Raw genomic sequence first — 22227 nt, forward strand, 5'->3', positions numbered from 1 at the left:
GTAGGTGGTGCCAAGAGGTAACTTTTTTTTTTAAATCAAGGATGACCTTTAGTCACAAACAAGGTCCTTAAACAAGGTCCTTATTAATTATTAAGCATTTACATAACCAGGAGACACCCTCGCTGAGATGAAAAATCTATTTTACAGGAGTGTCCTTGCCAAGATACAGTAGGTGACCCAGTTATAAAAATACACATATACTGAACAACAAAACTACACACAATATCATTAAAAATGCAGCCTTAGAAGCATTTGCAAATCACTAAATATTTTCGAATGCATGCAGTAGTGTTTTAAAATTGACAGACACCAAGTGATTTAGCATCAATTTCTTCCAGGCTTATACAAAAGTAAGAGAAATGTCATGTTGTTACATTTAGTGCCAAAGTTTCCTATTAATGTTAATCAGCAAGATAGATAAACATTATGAGGAAATAATTTGTTGCAGAGCAGCACAGTTCACACCATATGTAACAATCATGTCCATAAAAGTGTAATGATGATCACCTGTCATGATTAACTTAAATGCAAAGCTCTCTAACTCTTCACTTTTTTCCATCCAGTGACTAGTATTTTCAGTGTTATTCATAATTGACCATAATTTTGTCCATTCACAAGCCTCTTGGAAGTTTAAACTTTCTCACAAGTGTTTATGATGATTTTAAAAAAGCAAAAAGGAACATTTCAAAATCAAAAATTTGAAAAGTTATTTTAATTAAGTTCTTTCTCATTTGAATTAACTTAATAAAGTCAACTCTTGAACTTCAGTTAATGTTTTGATCCCACAAGCCGACTTGTTTTGACTTCACCCGATAATATGTATGTATATGTATATATAGATGGTGATTTCACACTTTTAGAAAATAAATTTGCACTTCGCCAGAAAACACTGACACCAATTAAGAAAAGATGCTTTTGCTGCCAAAATGGTGGTAACTCACAAAATTCAGAAAGTGCTTTAAACAGACATACTTCAGTTTTCTTATTTTATATGTGACATGGTTTTATGCTTGTTACAATATGTTATATATTGTCAGAACGATGTGACAGACCATGTATGGTTAATCTGTGAGTCCTGTGTATTTGACGTCATTGAGATGCGCGAGCACGTGAAGTAAAGTGAGAGCACTGAGTAGCATGTGGTTGTGAGATTCCTTTATTTATATAATAATAGAGATATTGACAGAGAGAACCAAGCATAACAATGCTTACTATAACTAGAACAGTTCATTCATTGCTCATGTAAAAAAAATATATAATTATTGCACTGGGTTTTTGGATAGTTTAAGTAATATTTATTAAACCTGAACCTTTTCCAGTTGATTGATAGATCAGTTCAGTTGATGTTGAAACACTGAAGGAGGGAGGTGAAGAGCAAGTAGAGCCCCATCCTGACCAAACTTTCTCCAAGACAATCCCTGTATCCTGAGAGAGAATAAAATAACATTTGGAATGGCTGCTTCTGAACATATTGGGACCAGGACAAACCAAAAGTGTCATCAAAAATACTCAAATATAATCAAGCCATTGACACCAGGTTCAAGTCTAATCAGCTGAGAAGGGCATGAAGACGTCTCGTTTCTTCAGCAGTAGCACAACACATCTCCCCTAGATTTCAGAAGTAATTAAAAAAACATATTTAATAAAAAAAAAAAAAAGAAAACAAAATAATCCTCTGACATTCTTCTTTACAAATTCTCATTTTGTACTTCTAATAGTGACCGTTGTTTTGTTTTGATCTCTCCCCTGGTTTTCCACATGCATCACTTCTGAGCAGCACATGAGCAAAGCTGTAGTAACATCAAAGTCAAAAAGCACACAGTTAAATAGATTAATGACAAACAGTCTTGATAATATACACACTATAATTTATATTTATTTATTAAGAACTAAAAACAAAGGTTGGATTTTACTGAATTTACATTAATGAATACAAAATGGAGCAAAATATTATCTTAACTGTAGGGGGCCCCAAAGTCACAAAAATACACAGACAATTTGTGCCCAGATGTGAGCTCAACCTGACAAAACCTTGAAACCAGATATCAAATAATAAAAATACAGCCAGTTTTCTGTGAGGGTTAGGGTATCTTATTTATAATTAGTGGTATATGAAACTAACAAAAGTTCATAGAATATGCCCATTTAGATGTAAGAATGTAAACCTATAACTACTTATGGGTTTCTTATTCTTATTGTAAACTCCTTAATGTCTTATCTTGTTCTTAGAAATTCAGTATAATGACTTAAATTGAATATGCAAGACAGAAATCAGTTTCAATATAATTAGTGAAATTCAGTATACAGTTCCCTATCTGTCTGTCACTACGAGTTATGTCGACCGACAAATGGGGTCTCACTTGGGAGGCCAATCATTTCTGATTTTAAGAGAAAACGCCAATGAAATTGGCAAGTGGATTAACACACCTGAGCCACTCCCCGTGCCAACGGGTATAAATAGGGCGACAGGTGCATCCACTCATTAGATTTTTGCTTCGGAGCCGAGTAGTTGATGACAAGAAGTCGCTACAAAGCCATCATCTTTGTTTTGTTTGAAGCTGTTCCTGGTCGGTGTGACGGCGCATTACAGCAGTGTCCCTGCGAGACGGCGATTCCCCTGGGCGCTTCGGCTAAAAGAGACAGTTTCTAAAAGAGCAAATCGCGGACGATTCGTGTCTTTTTCAAGACGCTGTTTCGTCCGCGTCCTTCTGGATGCGGTCGTTTCCTGTTCTCTGACAACGGCCACGTTCACTCTCTTCCGTGTCTGGGCATTCAGCACACTGAAGGCGCGTTCGTGGATGGTTCATGCACGCACTGCGTGTGTGACCATGGCAACGCTGTGATCGCGTCTCCTCTTTCTTAAAGGGAAGGGAGCAGACCCCTCTGTCACTACCCATTCTGGTTTCTCTGTCTCAAGCAGAGGACTGCCAGCTAGTGCTCTGGGAGATTTGAAGGTGACAGTGAGAGCTTCTCCACCGGGCCACGCCCCACGGACCTCTTACCCCTTCCGCAGTGTTTGTCCTGTGCGGCTGCTGGGTGATTTTGCTGGGCTGTCTTATGGCAGTCCCAACGGGTCATTCAGTTTGCCGCCGGAGATCAGATGTCGATTGCAGCATCGGGGATGGGCTGTTGACCTCTGTGGATGAAGATTCGGCGGGGCTGCCCCCCTCGGGTGTTGTTGCCACTGCCGAATTGGACCCAGAGTTGACAGCCGTGCTTGCCCGGGCAGCTGTGAGCATCAGGATGGAGGTGAATGCACCGCCCAGCCCTGAGTGCTCATGGCTGTTTGATTGGTTCTCGGTGTGGAGCGCGACTCACAACCGCGTTTTACTCTGGTTCCTTTCTTCCCGGATGTGCATGGGGAAGTGATGTAGTCGTGGATGGCCCCTTTACGGCCGGAAACAGCTCATTTCGTTCCTCCGTCCTCACTACCCTCGATGGCGGGGCAGCTAGGGGTGTGTTGACATTCCCCAGCAGGAGAGTGCGATTGCGGTGCACTTGTGTCCGCAAAACGCCGCCACTGGGAGGGATAGTCCGCGCCTCTCACCCAAGGCCTGTAAGCTGTTGGCCGCGCTCGCTACCAAGGCTTACAGTGCTGCGGGCCAAGCTGTCTCTGCTTTGCATGCCATGGCTATCCTGCAAACCCAACAAGCCAAGGCTTTAACAAATGCACGAGTGTAGGACCAACCCGAGGTTGATGCAGGAGCTGCGCATGGCGACTGACCTCCCCCTTCTGGGTGACGGAAGTCACAACGCAGTCTTTCGGGTAGACGATGTCCACTCTGGTGGTCCAGTAGTGCCGTTTCAGGTTCAGCCTGGTCTGTATAAGAGACATTGACAAAGTGCATTTTCTCGATGCTCCCATGTCCCAGGCTGTCCTGTATGGCGACGCTGTCAGGGGCTGTGCCCAGTAGTTCCTGACAGAACAACAGAGGCCATACAGCACATCTTGCCACGACGTGATCCTCCGGTTGCCACCATTCCGTCGCAGGCAGTGCCTCAGCCTGCTCGTCGCCGAGGGCGCCCCCCCTGCGTCCTCCACACCAGCTCCGCCCCGTGCTGAGAGTTCTTCGAGGCCGGCGCGTCGAGCCCCGCGCAGGAGAGCTGCGCCCCCCGTGTCACTCCCAGCTGCAAAGTCCTCGAGGAAGTCGACTAAGCGGCCCTGACACAGGCAACTCGGAGATGCGGAGAACTGCTCTTCAGGAAATGGCGAAGACACGCCACTCCTTCCCCCGGAGGAGGGCCGGGTGGAGAATCTTCTGGTTCTGTTCTGCCGCTGGTCGAACGGCCAGTGGCACCCACATTTTCATTGAAAGAGCAATTTCTCCTTCCTCCGAGTTGCAAGGCTCTTGGGTTGACAATGAGCGACGCACAGCTTCCTCACTCTCACCCACGACGCCCCCTTTCGGCTATGCGATTCAGTTCGCCCGGCGACCCCCCAAGTTCAGTGGTGTGCTCGAGACTTCGGTGGCAGTCCGGGACGCCCCTGTCTTGCGCGAGGAGATTGCTGTCCTGCTGGCGAAGGATGCAATCGAGCCGGTCCATCCAGCCGAGATGAGGACGGGGTTTACAGCCCTTACTTCATCGTGCCCAAGAAAAGCGGTGGCCTTCGACCTATCCTGGATCTGCGAGTCTTGAATCGGGCCCTACACAAGCTTCCGTTCAGGATGTTGATGCAGAAACGCATTATCAAATGCGTCCAGCCCCAGGACTGGTTTGCAGTCCGCGCTTTGCTTTCGAGGGTCAGGCATGGCAGTACAAGGTCCTCCCCTTCGGGCTCTCCCTGTCCCCCCGTGTCTTCACGAAGGTTGCGGAGGGCGCCCTTGCCCCACTCTGGGAAGTGGGCATCAGGATCCTCAACTATCTCGATGACTGGCTCATTATGGCCCGGTCCCGAGAAGAGTTGTGCGATCACAGGGACTTCGTGCTCCGGCACCTCAGTCAGTTGGGGCTTCAGGTCAACCGGGAGAAGAGCAACCTCTCCCCTGTGCAGAGAATCTCTTATCTCAGTATGGAGTTAGACTCGGTGAGTATGACGGCGCGTCTCACCAGCGAGCGTGCCCAGTCAGTGCTGAACTGCCTGAGTTCCTTCAGAGGCAGGACAGTGGTACCACTGAAACATTTTCAGAGGCTCCTGGGGCATATGGCATCCGCAGCCGCAGTCACGCCACTCGGGTTGCTTCATATGAGACCACTTCAGCACTGGTTACACTCCCGAGTCCCGAGATGGGCATGGCTCCGCGGTACACATCGTGTCACCGTCACACTGATGTGTCGCTGCCTATTCAGCCCCTGGTCGGACCTTGCTTTCTACGGGCCGGCGTGCCCTTAGAACAAGTGTCCCGGCACGTTGTTGTCACAACAGATGCCTCCAACTCGGGCTGGGGCGCGACATGCAACGGGCAGGCAGCTTCAGGGTCCTGGACAGGACCTCGACTGCTTTGGCACATCAACTGCCTGGAGTTGCTGGCAGTGCATCTAGCTTTGCGACAGTTTTGTCCGCTAGTGCTGGACAAGCACGTGTTGGTCCGCATGGACAACACTGCGGCTGTTTCGTACATAAACCGACAGGTCGGTCTACGATCACGTCGTATGTCTCAACTCGCCCGCCATCTCCTCCTCTGGAGTCAGATGTGGCTCAAGTCGCTGCGCGCTGTCCACATCCCGGGGGAGCTCAATCGTGCAGCCGATGCGCGCTCACACGACAGCTCACTTTCCCCGGGGAATGGCGACTCCATCCCCAGACGGTCCAGCTGATCTGGAGTCGATTCGGGGAAGCCCAGGTAGACCTGTTTGCTTCCCACGAGTCCTCCCACTGCCAGCTGTACTTTTCCCTGTCCCAGGCCCCCCTGGGCACAGATGCACTGGCACACAGCTGGCCTCGGACTTTACGCAAGTATTCGTTTCCCCCAGTGAGCCTGCTCGCACAGACACTGTGCAAGGTCAGGGAGGACGAGGAACAGGTCCTGTTGGTTGCGCCTTACTGGCCCACCCGGACCTGGTTTTCAGAACTCATGCTCCTCGTGACAGCCCCTCCCTGGCGCATCCCCCTGAGGAGAGACCTTCTCTCTCAGGGGCTTGGCACCATTTGGCACCCGCGTCCAGATCTCTGGAACTTCCACGTGTGGCTTCTAGACGGGACGCGGCAGACCTAAGTGATCTGCCCCCAGCGGTGGTAGACACTATCACTCAGGCTAGAGCCCCTTCTACGAGGCAGGCCTATGCTCTGAAGTGGAGTCTGTTCACGAATTGGTGTTCTTCTCACCGAGAAGACCCCCGGAGATGCCCGGTCAGAGTCGTGCTTTCTTTCCTGCAAGAAAGGCTGGAGCGTGGGCTGTCACCCTCCACCCTGAAGGTGTATGTGGCTGTTTTTGCTGTTACCGGGACACGTTCTCGGCTCCTCAGCGTAAAACCTAATGAGTGGATGCACCTGTCGCCCTATTTATACCCGTTGGCACGGGGAGTGGCTCAGCAGTGTTAATCCACTTGCCAATTTCATTGGCGTTTTCTCTTAAAATCAGAGATGATTGGCCTCCCAAGTGAGACCCCATTTGTCGGTCGACATAACGTCTCCGTTCCCTCCATCAGGGAACGAGGGTTACGTATGTAACCAATACGTTCCTGAATTAGTTTTTTTCAATCCCACATAAACAAACAAAATGTGATATATGATGTCAAAGACGGAAGACAAAAGGGAACATTTTACACTTTAATAAACCTCCAAAAAAGAAACACACACTATTAAAATCAAATTAAATATAATCTGTTAAATTAATTATTTAATCAATATTTGCAATTGTCTTGTAGTTAGTTAATTTACCAGCAATTACCAACATCTAAGGTGTTCTGGGGGCCTAAAGAATTTTTGACCTTTTGTGCTTTTTTCAGTTACTTCTAAAGATATTCAAGGCTAAAGTCTGAAAGCACTGTATTCAGTACAAACTGGGCTACTGTACAATACTATGTAAATAGCATGTATGTGTATATGTATGGGTTTTTGAGAAAACAACGATTATGTGTGGTTAGAGAAAAACAAAAATGTTGAAGTCACTGAAAATAAAGTGAAATAAGGTCATAAAAGACTTTCGAGAACTGGATCATGTAGCCTAGAATTTTTGGCTTGAAAATGCAGAAAGGGTTGTATTGACAGATCTTTTTTTACAAGGATGTGCTGTTTTCATTCAAATCACACTGTAAATACACATAGAAAACATATCCTTGTGACGCGACTGACACAGAAAAGTGTACGCTGCCTGCGTCCAACTCATATTCTCCAAAATGGCACTACAGAACAAATTGTTGAATAAAGTCGTTACTTTTGTTTTATTTGTGTACAAAAAGTACATATGTTAAATAACATAATAAAATATGTTAACATGCAGCACATGGTTGCTTGGATGGTTTGGAAGTGATTAATGACAAAATTTTCATTGTGTTTTTGGTGAATGCTTAACAATCATGATTTCTGAGCTTTCACCTTGCATATAATGCATGAACACACAAATGTAATGCAGGCTGTATTGTACACAAAATGCATCAACTTTACTATAAAATAATTCACAAGCGTTTGACTGCACACAGTTTATGTTGGGTCGGGTTCAAGGTGAAGCCCACCGCTGGAGTGAGATCCAGCTCATCTTCAGACACTCCTGGAGGAGGAGTGAAGCGGAAACGCTGAAGGAGGGAGGTGAAGAACAGGAAGAGCTCCATCCTGGCCAAACTCTCTCCAAGACAAGCCCTGCGGCCTGAGAGAGAGAGAGAGATAAATAAGGCCACTAACCTCTACATATCAGAATGATCAACACAATTTTTAATAAACTATTTGTTTCCTTTCACCAGGGCATGGAAACAGAAGCTTGTCCCATCTATATTTGTTTGAGACCATTTAAAAAGGATATTTCATGAATAAAGAAGACAATCAAACCCTGCATGAAGTAAAACTGTACCTGCAGAGAAGGGCATGAAGGCGTCTCTCTTCACAAATCGCCCCTGATTGTCCAGGAAGTGTTGGGGTTTAAAGTTCTGGGGGGTTTCCCATTCATCCTCATCCCACAGCACAGACATTAGAAGAGGAAATACACATGTGCCCTACTCAAGGAAAAACAGAGCATCTTAATGTTTCTCACAAAAAAAGGTGAATATTTTGAGCATTTAAAAATGTATGTTCATTCTTATCTATTTTTACATATTATTTTACTTTGGTGGAATGGTGTAATGTAGGAGGAAACTGGATTTGTATTAGAAATTGTTTCTGTTTTTTATTTTATTTTACACTACGCTAACCTTCTTGATGAAGTATCCATTGAAGTGAACATCACAGCTGGTCATATGTGGGATACTTATGGGTGCTATGTTTGCAAATCTCTGGGTTTCATGGATCACAGCGTCTGTATACGGTAAGTTCTTCCTGTCCTCTGATACCGGCTGCCGTCCACCGATCACCTGGTCAATCTCCTCCTGAACCCCATCTGCAAACACATCATACTTTAAATTTCGCTTTCTAAGAACAAGACTTGCTGAAAAATAGTTAGTTATATTCAACAAGTTAAATTAGAGAAAAGTAAAAATTTTAAATTTCATGCCTTTAAAAAAAAAACAAAAACAAAAAAAAACACTGACTGATAAAGGGTTTACTTATTCAAGGTTCAGAGCAAGTTCAGCTCAACGCATTTGTTGTACATTTGCTGTACATAATTTAGCTTAACACAAAATAATGTTCACACATCCATCCTTTTTAATTTTTATAAAAAATCAAGGAGGATCTTAAGTGGGGCTTTGTTTGGAGGTTTAAAGAAAATGTTGTGTATAATTTTATAAAAGCACCATACTTTTATTCTTCAGTTAAAGCATGGGTGTCATTTGAGAGATCTATTCACCTTAGTCCCCTACTTTATTCATTGCACTTAGGAGTCTCCTATCCTCCTTTTTTTCAGGTTCAGGTTGGCCATTTCATGGGCAAGACCCAAATATTCCACCTCTACAAATGTGAATGAAAGATCCTCCTCTCTGCCAGAGAGAGGAGATCTAAGCGCTGAGGAAGACACCATGGATGTGATTACAATAGTTGAATCCATCCATCAGCGAATTCATCCCCTTTTGTGAGAAGAACGTGGGACAATGTGTGTTCTCCTCTGAGGCAAACAGATCCACTCTTGTTTGACCATATTTGTGCCATGTTTCCTGAAGTACGTCTGGGTGGAGCCTCCATGCTCCCCGGTGAGGATTCCCCCTCAACAACGGTTCTCCCCTGATATTCATGTCTCCTGGCACGTGTGTCGCTGAGAGACAGCAAGTGCTTTTTGTTCCATAACAATATTTTTCCTCAACTCCTCGATCTGACTCCTCCGTGTTTATGTCTGATCAGACTAACACATAACAGCCTCTTATCTGTGGAAGGAAGTGATTTAAGGACAGAGAAACTTCTAGGAGTTCCAGACAATTTATGTGAATTATTTTGACTGGCTCTGTCTGTAAAAAATTCCCTGCCTCACTCATGTGTGAGTTAGAACGTGTCCAGACTTGTTTTCAGTTCGGCAACAACGAGCATAGTAGAGTCATTCTGAGTTTCCCTGGCTTTATTCCTTTAAAGTCTGTTTTTCCCTTTTGTGGTATTGCTGTGCCTTAATAATTAATAACAATATTTATTATCACAGTATCATGTGTTTCAGAGTGTGTCATTGTGTGATTCACTTTATTTTACCTCAGAAAAACTATTACATCGGTAAAAATACAATAGTTGAAATGCTCACGTATTCAACAAATCATTTGTTTATTTACAATCAAAGATGCTTATGTATTTGTATAAGAGCATTGCTTACAATATGTGTCAATGTACTATAAATATAAATTCAGTCAGCATTTTAACAACTATAACAAGGAGCACACAGGAGCACTATAACAGTGTACACACACACACACACACTGTGTAATTTGACACCGCTTGTAAGCAGCAGCAGCAGCCCCGGTCTGTTTACTAAAGCTGTATATAGTGCTCATACAGTATGTGAAAATAAGCTCTTGTTTAGTTTTGTTTACTATTGCCTCAGACAATTGTATAGTTCTATAAAGAGTTCCTATTGTGTTTATAGTTTTATCTTTGCATCTGTCATTTCTCATTTCATATTATATCATCTTCATTTGTTCTCTGACAGAAACTAAATTTTGTGCATATCGACAAAAATCAATAAACACTGAAGTTGGACACTCTGGAGAAGCTGCAGCTCTTTCTAACTGAAGAATTAGGCCAGCTGAGTTCCAACCATCCAACTGCGCACAGAATATCCCAGACTGGGAATACCCCATTCACAGGTTGACCCTCCATGATCACTTCCCAACCCAGTGAGGACGCAACTGTGGTGACCGCCTTGCCATTTGAGACTACTCCCATTGCCATTCCATCCAACAAGAATTCCCTGTCCCACCAGATGAACAGTGCCTTTAAGCATTGGGCTGAGACACGCATCTTTCTGTGTAAATATCTGGAGGGATTTAAGTAGCCCCAAATGCACTACTGCTATGACAGAAGCCACAAAGCCCAGCAACCTTAGACAGAGGCAAAAAGAGACCAGATGAAACTGACTTACAGTTCCTTAAATTCTCCCTCCTCTGTTCTGACAGAATTGCCCAGTCAGAGTTAACAAGCTCTTCTTCTGGTTTACTACAAAACCCAGAGCATTCAAATTCATTAACCCTTGTATATAGATCTGCCATCTCCTTTGACCCGGCACAAATTAACCATTCGTCCAGAAATACTAATATCCTTATACTCTGCTGTCTCAGCGGAGTTAGTGCCACTTCTTGATTGAGACACACCAAGTATATTACTACTGTTTCTCTTCTGTTGATGCACTGAGCAGCCATATTAGATTATGAAGTTGAGAGTGCATTCCATTTACAACTTTTAATGGGAACTCGGAATTTCCAGATTCTATATACAATTGGAACAAAGCATTAGCTTCACCCCTAATTGAATACACCTGAACCAGCTAATAAAGGACTTCAGGATTACTAGAAACTTCCAGGCAGGTGTTTTTGATTTGGCTGGCCTTACTCTCTGCAGGACAGTTTGATACGTGGTGTACTGTAGGGCATATTAACATGGAAATACAATGGATAGCCTGCACAGTAGGATGCAAAATCTGTGAAAATCTGTGGTCAGCTTTTTAAAACAGAGTAAACTTATTTTTGTCATTCCACTGCCTTGCCTCTTGTGCTTTTTTGTTGTTGTAGTTGGTGTTTTTTTTTTTTTTTTTTTTTATGGTTTATGGCATTTAGTTGTCATTATGACACAGTTTGAAATTTGTACATAAATTGAACAGAAAATCCTGTTTTTTATTGGAATAGCAAGTATTTTAATATTATGCCTCACTCTAACATATATTTTTAAAAGGAAATTAATTTGATGTGGAAATATTATTATTATTATGCCACAATGAACCCAGAATATTCCTTTAATGTTTTAAGAATTTCTATCATACCTTGTATGTGTGGATATTTGGCCATAAGCAGCAAGCCCCAGCGCAGTGTTGTACTAGTAGTGTCTGTACCAGCGACAAACAGGTTGGCGACTGTTAAAATGAGGTTCTGCTTATGGAAAAGTGAGTTCTTCTCTCCAGATTCCTGACCAAAAGATACATTAGAGATGTATAGAGTAAAAAAAAATTGTTATTAACCTAATTAACCTAAATAAATACCTCTGCATTCTGCATGCGGACGAGGAATGAATCCACAAAGCCTCTGAGATCCTGTGAGTTCAGTGTTTGATGTAAACTGCTCACCACCTCTGATATCTCTTTGATATCGAGTGCTAGATTATTCATGATTAGTTTCAAATTCTTGAGCCATGGACCTAAGAACGGAAACATGTTGTAGAGCTGGAGAACAAAAACCAAGAGATATATTTATGACCATAATGCAATACTGTATGCCATTATAAACCACTTAATTATCTTTATTCTCACTAATTATATTTAAATAATATGAGAACCTGCACGGATGCTGTCCCGCTCAGCCTGACGCTCTCATTGGCTCGATCCACCATACTCCGTAGTTGAGGGTCTGTATACTCGAACCTGCGTCCATACACAATGGAACAGATGACACTTGAAGCAGCGTAGTTCATCAGCCGTGTGGTTTCAAAAGGCTTTCCTATGAAAGAACAAGCTGTAGTGTTCAGTACATCTGTCTGCATTGCTGTATTTATCTCCATGTGTTTTTTCAAGGAGACTTTTGTAACATTCTTACTGTCTCTTTAAGATAAATCATGTGTTGTTGCATCTTTCTTTGTTGGCTGAATTAATAACTGTACTTTACCTCCAAACTTCTCAAATTCCTCTAGTAAATGGCATGTTTCCTCTATGATTTTCTCCTCAATTTTTTTCTTTCCCATCCCGAAGTCTCGTAAGTTGGTGAGAGCAAACCGTCTCATCTCTCTCCAACTCTCTCCATTGGCAAATATAATACCTACAAAGATGTTTCATTTCTAAAATTAATCTTACAAATATCTTATTCCTGTGGTGCTAGCAATGGTTTGATTCCTACGATTTATAGAAAATAAAGGCCTTGTAAGCGAAGCAAATCATTTTGGATAAAAGTGTCAACAAAATGCATAAATGTGAATCATATGCAAGACTTTCATAACTGAATTCATACATCCATTAAAAGAGATCTGGTTAAAAATACTTTCAAAAGTGGTTCAGAAAAGTGGAGTTAGTTCTGAGAAAGAAATGTGACAATCTGATAATGTGAGATAAAATGTCAATAACATAATCTGAAATGTGAATAACAAACTATTATAAGTGTGACTTGAATGTCCAAAAGTGTCCAAAAACTTGTAACAGTGTATGTAACTTTGCATCATTGTATGCATATCATATGCTAATAAGTATAAAAATCAGACTGGGGTGATCTTACCATGCCCTTTAGATAAATCATGGAACAGTGGCGAGATTTCTCTGTCTCCAAATTCATCTGCATGATTAACAAGAGCTTCCCTCACGGTTTTGTAGCCGGCTAACACAACCACTTTCTTTGGACCAAAGTAGACTGTGAAAACCGGGCCGAACTGCTTTGCCATCTGATTAAGATTGAAAGAGATCTTATAGGGATATATGTATGGCGAACCATACCTGCAGAAATTACCAACAAATAAATATATGAATGAATAAATAACAGGAAAATAAATAAAGATATAAATTACTTGATAAAAACACGTATTGTTAGTTTGTAATAAAAATGTAACCCTGAATTTATTAATTTTCTCCTTTATGTATTATTTTAATTTATGCATTTATTTTTTACATTTATTTTTTATTCTTTTTAACTTTTTATTTACTTAGTCTGCCATTTATTCTCATATTTGTTTATTTTTAAATGTAGTTATTCATGTTTATTTCTTTTTGATATATATGTATTCCCAAATGTAATTATTTCCAAATTAATTAATTAATTAATTAATTTTTACTTCTTAGGGTGCAACATGGAAATGTGGGAGGCATTCCTTGCTGAGCTCCATAGGCAGTGCATTTACCTACCGACAACCTGCCAAAATAAAAGCTTGCACCTTTCAGGTTTGTAAATGTCAAAAACTGATATAATAAAATAAAATAAAAACTATAAATAAATAAAATAAAATGTAAGTATTAGCTTTGTATTTAAGTTTTAATTCAATTTTTATTTGATAGCTATTTTAAAATAGTATCATCAAACTTTAGTAATGTGTTCATTTTTATAAAAAAAAAAAAAAACGAGTTAAAGTGCAATGATATTATTATTAATTATACAATTTTTTATCCACCTTTTTTTTTTCGTAAGCATGGGTGTGGCCATTTCTAAATTTTATAAGTCTGGCTTCCGGTGTCTTCCACTTCCAGCTATTTTTATCCGTACAAAACAGCTTGTTTTGCTGCCTGATATTGCAAATTGGTCTGTCTTACCATATTATTTTAATGCATTATCTTAATTATGAACACACTGAATTGTATTGCAAACTGTTTTACCATTTACTGCTCTTTGTAATTCTTCTCATTATTTCCATACGGGCTAATGAAACCGAAAGTCTCGCTGTAACAAAGTTCTTTCGTGGGAAGAAGGAGGCGGGAACCGGCAGACAATCAAAATAAAGACTTTAATAATAAAATAAACACAAACAGAGCGACAGCCCCTCGCGGACGACTGTCGCGCACAAATAAAAACCAAACATAAAATAAATCCCTGGCCTGGTCCTCTCTTGTCCTTCACTGTCGTCGCTCCTCTTTTATATCCATCCATCTCCTTTGGAGTTTATGCAGGAAAAAGTAAAATTCTGTCATCATTTACTTATCCTTATATAGTTCCAACCCTACATGACTTATTTTCTTTTTTGGGGGACATAAAAAAAAGATATATTTTACATGTACATTTTATGCAATTCAAAATATCTTCTGAGTTCCAAGGAACAAAGGAGTCATGTGAGTTTGGAAAGACACAAGAATGAGTACCCTCACGAAAAAGTTTATTCAAGTATGCTATTAATATACTTCTTTTAAACTAAAAATAGGAAAGTATGCGTTTAGTTTACTTTTTATGTACTTCTCAGAAATGGGCTTCATGTACTCAGAAATATACTTTAAATGACATCTAAATATACTTGACTTATATTTACAAAAATTCTAAATATATTAATAAAAATATAATATAATAATATAGTTACTAGAATAGTCCTATTGATTATTATATGGTAGAGGGCACTAGTACACATCTTCTGCACAGAATTTCCAAAAAAACACAAGTGAGGGAGAAAAAAGGAACTCCAGATACTAACACATGTAATCTAACACGATCATCTGACATGAAGCAGCATCAAAACTGTAACGTTATGGAATATAATGTCGACAGATGAAGAGGTAATAATTACAGTCTAGCTTTGGGGTGTTGATCAACTCCATCTACATTTTGATTATTATTCTGAATCCAATTCATAGTATTTTTTTTTTCAGCTTTTTGTTAAAAATGTTATTTCTTTATTTTTTATGAAACACATTAAAGTGTTTAAGAAAGAATGCATGAAGCTAGAATAAAATGGTTTTGTTTACAAGCAGATACCCTGATCTTTCTTTGGATTTTTTATATGATCAGATATTCATACAACAGATTATATACAAATTCAAACTTAAATAAGGACATGCTGTAGCAGTATACTTTAAGTGAACATTACATCATACTTTAAGTAAACTTATATGTATACTTGCAGTATAAAACTACTAGTAGTTTACTGAGACTATACTTCAAGGTATACAAAGTATTTAATTAGTAGAGCATGAGTAAACCTATAAGTTCACTTTCACTATAATTGGAGAACAAACTAGAAACAGAGGTAAAGTAGTTGTGTACTCAAAGTTTACTACTGTTATACTTAAAGTATACTTAAAAGTATACAAAAGTATAAAAATATACTTACTTTTTTTGTACTTTTATATACTAGTAAGTGGGACAATTTAGTCCCAAGAAGTATTGAAACAGAACACTTACAAGTATACTACTAGAACACTGATATTTGTATACTTGCTACATTAAGTATAATAAAAAATATACTTGAACTTAACTTAAGTATACTTAGTAAAATAAACTTTAAGTATACTACTTTTTCGTAAGGGTAAATCAAGATAGAATTGTCATTTCTGGTTGAACTATCATATATTTTCTTTCCATGAACTTGTTGGGCTGTTTTTTCAACAATCCCATCGAAGCAAAGCTGAACTGGTCGTTCAAAAGTACTGATCTCATTCATACTTACCTCACACAGGCTCAAATAGGGTTTGTTGACGTCTAACATTGGCAGATTTCCCAAAAGTGGCAATGGTTTTGGCCCTGGAGGTTCATTTTCGTCTCTCTGAGACCGGAAGAACAGGAGATAAACAGCTAAGAGCAGAAGCAAGCAGCAGATTAATGTTCCTGTGCTGGAAACCTGAAGAAATGCCTCCATGAGAGCCATGTTCACAGAACAATACCCAGAAGACCTTGAGGCTCTTGCAGTTCAAAGGTAGGATAGGTGAAGTGGGAGTGGCTACATTTGCTCTTGGAGGAGGAGACCAGTTTTGTTGTAGATGTACAGTAGATTACAGTTAAAGCAACAGTTCAAAATATTTTATCATTGTAAATTTGAAATCCCAGATTAGCAAAGATTGTTCATCCAATTATGAAAATACAGCTTTAAGTTTATTATCTCATTAGCAATATTATTCTTATGTATATTAATATAATTTAATTTAGTCTTATCTTAAGTGGTTAAGATATTTTTGTGTGTTAACATGTTTAAGAAAATGATTGAGAAACTTTTGTTAAATTACCATTTTTTTTACTACAAAATTGTAACAGCATAACAAATACAGAAAATGAAAAAATACAACACATGCACCTGCTACTTAAGAGAAGTTATGCCAAAAACATAACTAAGTAGTAAAAAAGTAAAAAAAAAAAAAAAAAAAAGGGGTTTTACACTTTTCTCATCAGGTTTTTGAAGTTATTTGCCAACTAACATTTTGTGCATTTACTCAGATCAAGCTAAATCATGACAGTTCTTACTCAAAATAAGTCATCATTTGATTTTATTGTCAAGTATCAGGAGCGTCTGATCGCACACAGCTTGTGTGGAGACGGATTCAACGTTATTCCGACTACTCCTTTGAGATCCAGCTCATCTCCAGACACTCCAGGTGCAGTTGTGAAGCGGTAGCTCTGAAGGAGGGAAGTGAAGAACAGGAAGAGCTCCATCCTGGCCAAACTCTCCCCAAGACACATCCTGCGGCCTGAGAGAATAAAAAATGTGTTTAATTACAATTCAAATGTTTATTTCTTCAAAACACTGGGTGAATTTGAACAAACCTGCAGAAAAGGGCATGAAAGCATCTCTCTTCACAAACTGGCCCTTCTCATCAAGGAAGTGTTCTGGGTAAAAGCTGTTTGGTTTTTCCCATTCGCTTGGATCCTTCAAAACAGACGTCAGCAGAGGAACTACAGTGGTGCCCTACAAAATGAAGAGAAAATACCAAAACATTGATAATAATAATAATAATAATAATAATGATAATAATAAACTTTATTTTCTTTAAAAGTTACATCTCAAAGCGCTTTACCAAGGCATACAGAACAAATAAATAAATAAAAATACATTGAGATTGACCATCAGAGAAACATATCACATATATGCTAACTGGAAAAAATACGTTTTAAGAGAACATTTAAAAATACTAAGTGATTCAGCCTGTCTGATTTCAGTAGGAAGAGAGTTCCAGAGTTTAGGTGTCACAGAAGAGAAGGTCCGGTCACCCATAGAGCGTAAACGAGTTACAGGAATAGTTAAAAAGCCAGAATCCGATGAACGAAGATTACGCATTTGGGTGTAGACAGTTAAAAGTTCAGTCAGATATTCTGGAGCTAAACCATGCAGGGCCTTGTAGGTAAGCATAAGAATTTTAAAATCAACGCGAAACCTGACCGGAAGCCAGAGCAAGGACTCCAAGACTGGAGAGATGTGCTCACTTGTCCTGGAACTTGTCAGGACTCTTGCAGCTGCCTTTTGAACATACTTCAATCTGCCTAAAGTAGATTTTGAGACCCCCGCGAGCAAAGCATTTCAGTAGTCTATTCGAGAAAAGACAAATGTATTGATCAGTTTTTCAGCCACTGAAAAAGACAACATGGGACGTAGTCTTGCAATGTTTCTAAGATGAAAAAATTATACTTTAACCATGTTCTGAACATGAGGAACAAAAGTTAAGTTTGAATAAAATGTCAACCCCAGATTTTTTAATTTAGCTTGAAACTCCATAATAGACCCATCCATCTTTAAATTTAAGATATTAGCTTTACGTATTTGATGGGGTGAACCAATCAGTCTTGTCACTGTTGAGACAAAGACGATTTTGAGACATCCATATATTTACCTCCAATATTCAATGTTCAAGAAAGGCAACAGCCGAATTGTAACCAGGTTTTGAGTGAATATAAATCTGAGTGTCATCTGTGTAAAAATGAAACTGAAGACCAAGGGATCTTAGAAATAGCCCAAGGGGGAAAATGTGCATACTAAAAAGTAAGGGACTCAAAACTGAACCCTGTGGAACACCAAACTGCACTGAGCCAATATTGGACCTGCAACCACCCAGGGACACAAACTGCCTAAGATCTGATAGATAAGACTTGAACCAATTTAAAGCAGTGTCAGTAACACCAAAAACTTTTCCAATCGAGAGAGTAAAAGAGAATGGTCTACAGTGTCAAAAGCTGCGATGAGATCGAGTAAAATCAGGATTGACAAAGAGCCAGAGTCAGCAGCAATTAACAAATCATTGGTGACTTTAACCAATGCTGTTTCAGTACTGTGCAGTTTGCAGAAGCCAGATTGGAGGGGCTAAAAAAGATTGTGCAAAGTAAGATGAGTATTTAACTAAGAGGCCACAATTTGCTCAAGTACTTTAGCCAAAAAAGGCATATTGGAGATGGGACGAAAATTATTGATGTTTACCCAGTCGACGTTGGGCTTTTTGGTACAGGTTTTACAGCAGCAATTTTCAGTGCAGCAGGTACAACACCCGTGTTCAGTGAGTCATTTATTATACTCAAGACGACTGGACATAGTGATGCAAAACATGATTTAAACAGGCAGGTGGGTATTGGATCAACTATGGAAGTGGCAACTTTCATTTGTGAAACCACATTACCAAGAGAGACTGGGTCAAGTAAGCTAAAATTTGAGAAAAAAGTGCCAGAAAAATTAAGGATACTAGAAGCAGAAGCAGACGCAACAGATGTAATGGATTTGTGTGCATTAGCAATTTTGGAACTAAAATGATCAAGAAATCCATTACAAAGCTGATCTGAGGCAGGTACATTGGAGGAGCTGTTACATTTGAACAGTTTGTTAATGGTTATTTTGATTATTTTCTGAGAGAAATACTGAGATCTGACAGATACAATCTCTGCCTTATATTCAAGTAAGTGGTCTTTCCAAGCTTGATAATGAACATTCAGGCCAGAGATACGCCACTTATGCTCCAGCTTACGACCCGCTGCCTTCCACTATTATATCAGGGAGCAGATCATACAAAGGCCACAGACCGGGATTTCATTGGTGCAAATAAGTCCAAACCAGACAAAAGAACAGTATTTAACAGAGAGATGTTGACCTCCAGAGGGTCTGATAAAGTAAGGCCATTTAAGGAGGATTCAATAAAAGCAAAGAAGTAATTGAGATCAATGGATTTCCAATTGGGATAATTTACAGTACGGAAAGGGTAAATGTTAGTATGCGACAGTTCCATACTAAAAATAATAGCAAAATGGTCAGACAATCCTAAATCCGTGACAGAAAACTGTGATAAGAATGATCCATGAGAGATAACCAGATCTAAGGTGTGCCCCTTAATATGTGTGGAGCAATCCACAAGATTGATCTCTTGAACATGCCACACAAGGTATCTTCTCTTGGCTTTATACATATTTATTCTTCTGACTGACCTTCTTGATGAAGTATCCATTGAAGGTAACGTCACAGCTGGTCATATGAGGGAGATTCAAGGGTACTATGTTTGCCAGTCTCTGGGTTTCATGAATCACAGCATCTGTATATGGCAATTTCTTTCTGTCTTCCACCACTGGCTGACGTCCACCGATCACTTTATCAATCTCCTCCTGAACTCGATCTGCACACAAATAAAACACATATTTGTTCCTTTGGACACCATTGCATTCAGCACTGAAGAAATACTCTTCATATAACTGTGTTTTTACCCTGTATATGAGGGTATTTGGCCATAAGCATCAAACCCCAGCGCAGAGTCGTTCCTGTGGTGTCAGTACCAGCAACAAACAGATTTCCCACCGACATGAGAAGATTCTCATGGTGAAAGTACGAGTCCTCCTTGCCGGATTTCTGACAAGTCCAAATCCACAAAGCACAAAATCATCCTTTTTACTAAAATAACAAGTAAAACTAAATGTTGCAAAGTTCTTCTTAATTAATTCAAAATGTTCAACTAAACTGTATATATTCAAAATAAAAATCATTGCAAGTTTAGCATATGGAGCCCTATTTAATGATCTAAGTGCATAATCTAAAGTGCAGGTGCACTCAGGGCATGTCCGAATCCACTCTTGTTAGTTTAATGATGGGAAAAGGGTTGGCGCGCCTGGTTGCATGTTCTAAACGGGTTCTCTCTATTCTCTTGATGAGTAGTGGGTGTTTTTTTGGGTGTAACATGCAATAAACCAATTAAAGTATCATCTCCCATTCCCTATAAGAGCCAGTTGTGCATTGTGGACCCGCCTAAACTAACATGCTCTCTAAACAACAAAGAAAAAACATTGTGCCAGATTTTGGGGCAGGCTTGAGTTGGTCTATGGTGCTGTCTTATTCAACGCTTATATAACGCATCAACAATGCACCTGAACACACAGCACGGTCTCGAGTCCCACGGAGGAGATCGGAAGGATACAAAAGAGGAGTGACGTCAGTGAAGGAGGAAAGAGGACCAGGCCTGGATTTTATTTTGTGTTTGGTTTTAGTAAGTGCACGGCAGACATCCACGAGGCGCTGTCGCACTGTTTTGTGCTTATTTCGTTATTAAAGTTTTGATTTAAATGTCCACCGGTTGCCGCCTCCTTATTCCTGTGATGATGAAGTTTTTATAGTGTTACAGGCTGAAACTAGCAAAAACATTTGAACCGCACGCCTATATTGGTTTACTAATCAAAGCTACTGGTTACTTTTTGCTTTTCCTGTATTTCTATGCTACATTGTGATTTCCATACCTCATCACTCTGTTTGTGGATGAGAAAAGAGTCGACAAACCCTCTTTGGTCACGTGGATTTAGAGTCTCCTGCAGTCCAGTGATTAATTTCACAATTTCTGCTCTATTTTTCTTCAAATTCCTCATAATAATCCTTTTGCTGTTTAGGAATGGACCCAACCATGGAAATATATTGTATAGCTTATGAGTAAATATTCAGACAGAGGAAAGAAAGATGTATTAATGATTTATAAAATAATTTCAAAGTCACCAAATAATTTCTGGTTAACATATAAATCCTACTTCCATACCATCATAGATGCCGATCCACTAACCCGAACATTTTCATTTGCTCTGTCGACTGTTTCAGTGAATCGAGGGTCAGTGTATTCAAATCTGCTGCCGTACACGATAGACGAGATGATGTTTGACACAGCGTAGTTCACAGGCCGTGTCGTGTCAAAGGGTTTCCCTGTGAAGAGGAAACAACAAAACTTCTCTCAATGGATCTTATGAACTAAGAACATAATTGCATGTGTGTGTCTCAGCTTGTACCTTCCAACTTATCAAATTCTCCTTTCAGATATTGAATTTCCTCTATAATTTTCTCTTCACTTCCTCTCTTGCCCATCCCAAAGTCCCGAAGGTTGCTGAGAGCGAAGCGTCGCATTTCTTTCCAGTTCTCTCCATTGGAAAAGAGGATCCCTGATCAACACAAAACCATCAGACCATGAGCCTATTGTCCTAGGATAATAAACCATATAAGGACTGAACACAATAAGGTTTAAATGCATGCAAAACATTTAGTTATTATTACCGTGACCATCATTAAGTATCCTGAAACCAGGTGTAATATCTCGCTCCCCAAACTCATCTGCATAGTTGACAAGAGCCTCTTTGACGGTTTTGTATCCAACTAATACCACAACTTTTTTAGGACCCAAAAACACTTGGAATATGTTCCCGTGGGTCTTGGAGAGCTGGAGGACACAGAGAAAGACATTAACAAACAAATCTCAAAATGAGAGGCTAGTATTACTGTTTGAATGTGTTTATGTCAAGTTCTCACCTCACAAAAGCTGTCAAAAGGTCTCGTTAGGTCAAGCGTCAGCAAGTTTCCCAATAGTGGCAAGTGTTTGGGTCCCGGTGGCTCTTTCCCTTCTTTCTGAGATTTGTAGTCTGAGGAAAGGCGAGATAAGAGCAATAACAACAGCAAAGCTCCCAGTAATGTACCTGCGACACCTGGAATATACAGCAGAGACTCAACAACAGCCATTTTTCAATTCTGCAAAGACACTCTGTTGTCTTTAAACCCTTGTAATAAGTACAAATGGGAGGAGCCTCGAGTAAACCCAGGGAGAATTCCTCATTCAAAACAAAGTAACCATGAGAATATAGAGCTATTATAGTTGCATCAGCAGCTTGATACTTCTTCACTGAATGATCAATTCAACTACAGCC

The 22227-nt window shown here is 40.1% G+C and overlaps 2 protein-coding genes across 5 annotated transcripts; both read right to left on the minus strand.

Annotated features, from left to right (window-relative positions):
• Positions 1-106: 106 nt before the first annotated feature.
• On the minus strand, positions 107-16144 carry LOC113051560 (cytochrome P450 2K1). 2 transcript variants are annotated; one of them, XM_026215438.1, is made up of 10 exons: positions 15773-16144; positions 12913-13075; positions 12313-12462; positions 11987-12147; positions 11694-11873; positions 11478-11619; positions 8284-8468; positions 7947-8088; positions 7615-7745; positions 107-1425 (listed from the first exon to the last, which is right to left on the minus strand). In XM_026215438.1, the coding sequence occupies exons 1-10, from the start codon at positions 15968-15970 to the stop codon at positions 1285-1287; spliced, it is 1593 nt and encodes a 530-aa protein (XP_026071223.1). In that variant the 5' UTR covers positions 15971-16144; the 3' UTR covers positions 107-1284. The 2 variants fall into 2 exon arrangements, with proteins under 2 accessions (XP_026071223.1, XP_026071232.1); XM_026215447.1 differs by lacking the exon at positions 107-1425 and having other exon boundaries at positions 7300-7745; positions 15773-16127.
• Positions 16145-16316: 172 nt separating this feature from the next.
• Positions 16317-22049, minus strand: LOC113051604 (cytochrome P450 2K1-like). 3 transcript variants are annotated; one of them, XM_026215502.1, is made up of 9 exons: positions 21836-22049; positions 21584-21746; positions 21322-21471; positions 21078-21238; positions 20788-20967; positions 19768-19909; positions 19495-19679; positions 16861-17002; positions 16317-16784 (listed from the first exon to the last, which is right to left on the minus strand). In XM_026215502.1, exons 1-9 carry the CDS (start codon positions 22040-22042, stop codon positions 16597-16599), a joined length of 1518 nt encoding a protein of 505 aa, XP_026071287.1. In that variant the 5' UTR covers positions 22043-22049; the 3' UTR covers positions 16317-16596. The 3 variants fall into 3 exon arrangements, with proteins under 3 accessions (XP_026071287.1, XP_026071298.1, XP_026071293.1); XM_026215513.1 differs by lacking the exon at positions 20788-20967 and having other exon boundaries at positions 21102-21238; XM_026215508.1 differs by lacking the exon at positions 20788-20967.
• Positions 22050-22227: the final 178 nt, after the last annotated feature.

This window comes from Carassius auratus, chromosome 3 (genome assembly GCF_003368295.1).
Source record: "Carassius auratus strain Wakin chromosome 3, ASM336829v1, whole genome shotgun sequence".
Lineage (NCBI taxonomy): Eukaryota > Metazoa > Chordata > Actinopteri > Cypriniformes > Cyprinidae > Carassius > Carassius auratus.